General features: G+C 37.4%; 1 protein-coding gene across 1 annotated transcript; it reads right to left on the bottom strand.

Moving 5' to 3' along the window:
• Positions 1–1,299: 1,299 nt before the first annotated feature.
• Positions 1,300–5,843, bottom strand: LOC114170749 (G-type lectin S-receptor-like serine/threonine-protein kinase At4g27290). The gene is made up of 7 exons (XM_028056300.1): positions 4,369–5,843; positions 4,137–4,253; positions 2,714–2,859; positions 2,429–2,636; positions 2,096–2,333; positions 1,863–2,013; positions 1,300–1,766 (listed from the first exon to the last, which is right to left on the bottom strand). Exons 1-7 carry the CDS (start codon positions 5,639–5,641, stop codon positions 1,458–1,460), a joined length of 2,442 nt encoding a protein of 813 aa, XP_027912101.1. The 5' UTR covers positions 5,642–5,843; the 3' UTR covers positions 1,300–1,457.
• Positions 5,844–6,196: the final 353 nt, after the last annotated feature.

Genomic DNA, 6,196 nt, shown 5'->3' with positions numbered 1-6,196 from the left:
ACCGACAACCCATATCGGACAAGGCTGGGGGACTGGTGTACTGTATCTAGCCGGAATCAACCAAGTAAAAGTGGTGTATATCGAGACCACCTAATATTCGGACATCACCAATATAGGCCACCTAGCCAAGTAGTCGGTCAAGGCCGACTACCCGAACACACCTGCTAAGTTCTCCAAAAAGCTAAGGGGACCCCCGCATTCAATAGGCCTCTAGGGCCTGGGTTGGGGCCCAGGCCCACTCATGGCCCAAACTGGGGCCCAGGTCAAGACCCAGCCCATGTAATGGTCAAACGTCATTAATGTTCTATAAATACACGTGGACCCCATCATTTAAAGGTACGCATTCATTAATCATTGATTTGACTCTCTGAGAGCTTTGACTTACTTGAGCTTCGGAGATTCTTCTGCAGGTAACCCCTCCCGGGTACATGTATCGACCGGGAAGAGGCCAACTGAAGAGATAGCGGACTACATGGTAAGATGACGCTTGTGCCTAACTTATCTTATTTGTCCTTCTGCAGGAACATAACCCTTTCTGGGTTCAAACTGACATATATCAACCGGGAAGAGGCCAACTAAGAAAATAACGGACTACACGGTAAGATGACGCTCGTGCCTGATTCATCTTATTTGTTCTCTACAGGAATAGGAACAGACCCCGTAACGAAAAAATGTGGGTTACTATCACCGACCTGGACGCTTAAAAAATCCACTGGGTGCGAACGATAACCCCTCCTCATAATATGCAGGTGTTGCCACGCCCCCTAACTGCGCCTCCCAATCACTCTTCGTCGAAGAGAACGGAGCAGTTACGCTGTGTCGTTGTCAATAAGCTATAGCGTGAAGGAAGCTCGTCGCGCACTCTCTAGCTCAAGCCTCGACGCTCGTCAAAAGCAGTCTCCTCGCCGAAGCAGTTCGCGTCATTGCAGGACCTCGCCTCGTCGCAGTTGGTGGCGTCGTCAAAGCAGTTGCCCCTGTAAGAGTCTCGCTCTTCTCTCGCCCTCTCACTGCAACAGGGGATGAAATCGCATGCTAGAGGAAACGGGGAAAAAGTGGAGGGTGACTCTCGGGAGGGTGAAAGTTAAAGGGAAAAGTGAAATTTGAGTTTTTCCCCTATAGCTTAACCTGATTTGATTGGTTTGCATCAGCCAAACCGATGGTACGCTTAAATTAATAATTTCTTGATCGAGCGAATAGATAATTTTGGTTTCTAAATAAATTTTTTGTCACCAATAATTTAGCGTGTGTCTGGCCGATGCTTTTTGCATTCTATACTCACGCCTATAAATCACAATATGATTGAGTTTTTAAATCTAGTTTTTGTTTTTGTGGTTTGAGTTAAAAAACCGATTTATATGGTAGAAAGAGTCCGATAACCCGGGTATGGGTGGGAAACAGTGTGATAAAAGTTCTTACAAATATCCTCCTATATCTATATCTAAGTAATGTTTCATGAGTCATCGAGGCTCTAACACGGTAATGGTCACTTCGTTGGTTGAACTTGTGTCTTTCGTAGGTGAGCCTAAATCTTTTTCAGGTAACACACTTCTCGAAATGAAACCAGGCTCTCTTGGCCCAGCCAATTCAATGTGACTCTCCAACATTAAAATCACAGACATCATTGTAGGCCTATCATCTGGGTACTGTTGCACACACAAAAGACCGACATGGAGACAACGCAGTACTTCAGATATAACGCACGATGGTGTGTTCATGTTTGAGGCAATCAAATCTATTGCCTTGCCCGCTTTCCATAATGTCCATGACTGTTTTATAGTAATAAAAGCATTAGAAAATAAATAAATATTTGTTAAATTTCAGCAAAACGTACACGTAAAATAAAAATATATTCAAGCCCTTACATGAGCAACAAGGTTAAGACTCTTATCTGTGTGATAAAGTCCTCTGTTTCTCTTCCCAGAGACAATCTCCAACACCAGAATGCCAAAGCTAAATACGTCAGATTTTTCAGAAAATAATCCATCAACTGCATATTCTGGCGCCATATACCCACTGCAAGAGATTGTTTCATGCATCAAGAACAATAGATATTTGTGAAGACGGAAAAAATGGTTCAGGATAAACACACACTGACCAGGTCCCTACTACTCTACTTGTGCTTCCCTCAAATTGGTCTACTCCAAAAGATCTTGACACACCAAAGTCTGATATTTTCGGATTCAACGTTTTATCGAGTAAGATGTTACTAGCTTTGAGATCTCTGTGGATGATCCTCAGTGGGGAATCTTGATGAAGGTACATAAGGCCCCTTGCAATTCCGCAAATTATTTGGAACCGTTGAGGCCATTCCAAAGATTTACTTCTTTTCTCATCTGTTTTATTTAGGAAAGAATTTTATTCAGTGTTGAGTATTCACTTCAGTATATTTCACAAATGTCATTAGCAACCCAATTTATGCTTTTCTTACCAAAAATAAGGGAGTCTAGGCTGCCATTTTCCATGTACTGATAAATGAGCATTCTTTCTTGTCCTTGAATGCAGCAACCAAGAAGTTTAATAAGATTCCGATGCTGAAGCTTTGCAGTCAAGTTTACTTCATTGATGAACTCTGTGACACCTTGCCATGAGCTTCTTGATAGAGTCTTTACAGCAATTTCTTTCCCGTCGATTATTCCCTGCATAGTCATGGTCATGAGTAGACACTTTGGAATAATATTTTCTTTGATTGTAGTGACGATTAACGAATGGTTACCTTGTATACATGTCCAAAACCACCTTCTCCTATCATATTCTCTTTGGAGAAGTTATTAGTTGCCTTTGCAATCGTTACTAGATCAAATAATTGGACATCCAGATCATCCACATGTCTTTTACTTATATCTTCTGTGAATGAATTTACTACACATAAGAGAAAGTATATTATAGCAGATAAAGGGAAAACAATTAGCTTCTAAAACAATCACAAATATCTAAGGGATTTGTCAAATACTCTCATCTTATACATCACTACTATTACAAGAAAATGAATCATTAACAATCAATTTTAGTAATCCAAAGTTGTTAATCACTATAATAACTAATTTAGATACTAATTTACAAAATAAATAATTATTGGTTACTAAAATAATTACTATTATAAATAAGAAATTATAATTGATTGTCAAATTCATCACTAATTAATTAGAGACTAATTTAAAAATCAATTTATTTGGTCGCAAAAATCTTGGTAGTTAATATTTAATGATCAATTTACTTTGATAGCTAAAATTTAGAAACCAATTTAAAGACCAATTATAATTTTTTATTCACAATAATAACTATTTTATTAACCAATAATTTTTTATTTTGTAAATTGATATCTAAATTGGTCAATATAATAACTAATAACTTTTAATTACTAAAATTAGTTGTTAATGAGATATTCTCTTATAATGTATCTTTGAACTATAAATATTTTAAATGAAAATAACTAATAAGGCATACGATTAGAAGCTTTTCACTCTATACTTTACTATAACATCTCATGAAAATTTGAGTTGTTCTACACCTTTGTGTGAACATCAACAAGTTGTTGCGATGAAACATAGCGTATGCACATATATCTTCATGGTACAGAATTTTGGTTTGGTCTTCTGGTTCTTATTCATTTATGATGTAATTCAATACTTTTTTGTATATATTCAAATCAATACAAAATATTATCTGCTAATAAAAAATTCATTATTTTTGACATATTGTTTGTTTTGGCAGTAGTTAGAGGCACAAAATTTTGTCCGTACATTTTTTATTGAATAAGAAAGGATGACATTGGTGTGAGACTATTTTATCTACAAGCCAAGAGTAAAGGATAAACTGGAGTTTGATTTGTTTCTTAGTTCTCTATCCAAAAATATTATATTTTAAGATGAAGTCTATGATACGGTACATTCTCATGAAGCTAAAACCATTGCACTATATATTTATTTCCTCATGATTATATATATGGAGGCCAGTTTACTGATGATTGTAACATGTGGGGTACAAGAGTTAATAAAGTCAATTCTAATATATAAATGAACCTTACATGATCACTTATCTAAATAAATGCCATGTTGTGAAGGAATAGTTAGTTGACTATTATCCAAGTAACCGTAGAGAGTAAGGGAAGTCGATCATATGGTAAACACTTTACTTACCAGCTTTGTTCTTCTGGAGCCTGAAAATAATATACGTACTTAGAAGAATAAGAACCCCACAAATTGCACCAACGGTTGAAGCAACTATCGTTCGTGTGTTGTTGCTTGGCCCAGGTTCTTGAGGGTTGGAATTGATTATAAAAACAAAACAGTTATGTCTAAAGTGATAGTAACATTTTTCAGTTTTCAAAATTGGAATCGAAATTATAAGATCAAAGTTGACTCTGCTTACCTGCCTCCGAAGCATTCATCCTGATATACAGATCTTGCCCACCAGTTTCAATCTGTTTCATGTCAATGAGATCTCCAAACCACAAGACACAACCACTACCTCCATTTCTTATATCTGAATTAGTATAGGCCATGCAAGAACAATCACTCAAACATTTCACTCTGCATTCCTTCAGGCCAATACTCTTATTCAACCAAGTAACTGTGGTGGCTGGAACTTTCAGCCCTTCAAATAGGACAAACGTATCATGGCTGCAATTCAACGCTTTATTGCGCTCACATCCTTCACTCCAATCCGATGAGTACCAATTTTGTTGTGATTTTGGACTGAAACCTTTCAAACATTTGCAAGGTTGTGATTGAGTTCGTACACATAATCCGTTAGGTCCACAGGAGTCATAATTGTCGCAAAACTCTTTCGGGTACGTTCTGTATGGTTTCCATGTTTTGTCATCATCCACCCACACATAACGAACAATAGTACCTGATTGGTTTGTAACAGTTCTGGAAGGGACGGAATCATTGACGAGGGTATAGGTGTAGTAAATCTCCTCTTCATTGCTGACAAAACTCAAACCAAAAATGGTGTTATTCAGTAGATCTGGCATTCCACTGAAATATTCGCCATTCCAAGGTCCATACCTCAGCAACTTTTGTGTACCCCTCATCATGTAAACCTCAGGATAGCTATATAGTTTCAAAACACGAGACACATCACCTGGGGATGGATCATCTGGACTCTTCCATGAAGTATATTTCCGTTCCAAACCAGTTCGGAGGTCCCATCCTAACTTCATCCCTGGCAAGAGTGTATCAGATGGATAATCAAAGCTTTGCCACAAATACTCTTCTGGGTTCGTTTCCCCCTCGTTTCTGATCACAAGATTGCCACTGTCCAACATTTCTACAACCGGATTCTGTGCTTGTTTGTGAGAGTTGTTGGTGTGCCAAACCAGAGAACCATTTTGGGTGAGAACAAGATTGCCTGTGGTGTTCACTGTTAAAATTCCTGAGGAATCATTGATGGGGTTGGCCCCATTAGCTACCCAAACATACGTCTTAACTGGGATATTCTTGTACCAAATTCCCAAGTAACGTTTCTGGGAACTACCAGGGCTGAAGAACCCAACTTCAAACTTCCCACCTTTTGATACCAAAGTATTCCCATCACTCAGAGACTGGACCACGTTGATTGAATCATTTGCTCCTGAAATTTCTAGTGGGAAAACAAGTATGCATGCAAATATAATCACGAAAGCATGGATAATACCCATATTGTATCACAGCTTTTGTGGAACTCTGCTGTTGTTTAATGAAAATATATGGACTAAGCAGAAGAATGACTAGTAAATTCTGCGAACCTCAGTCTCTAACGTATACTTTGGTTCTTCATTCAAACTAACTTGATTTTCAAGTCAACAACGTAGCCTGTTGTGATCCTTAATTATACGTTGTTTCGAGAATCTTTTATGGATCTAATATTAGTGTCCCTTATTTACTTATGGTCGGTAAACAAAAAGATAAGATTGTTTGAGTTTTTGCTTAGATCAGAAAGCTTACTTTATGCTTATATTGTTTAGTTGTTTTTGTGGGCGAAGTTGACGTGACTGCTTCAACGTTTGATTATTCAAGTTGAACTTCTAGAGGTACGTAAGATGTGAGTCGGATTGAATTGGACATGAAGTGTGTACGTATATAAAAAAAAAAAAAATCTGTTAAAACTTATATAACTAATTAAATCTTTTTACTTTAGATAATTAATGCTCAACACTTTGTTCCAAATATCCAGAGTTCACTCAAAACATAAGAACATTCTAATTATTAAACAG

Source organism: Vigna unguiculata, chromosome 11 (assembly GCF_004118075.2).
Source record: "Vigna unguiculata cultivar IT97K-499-35 chromosome 11, ASM411807v1, whole genome shotgun sequence".
Taxonomy (NCBI): Eukaryota; Viridiplantae; Streptophyta; class Magnoliopsida; order Fabales; family Fabaceae; genus Vigna; species Vigna unguiculata.
This window is presented reverse-complemented; position numbering and strand designations above follow the sequence as displayed.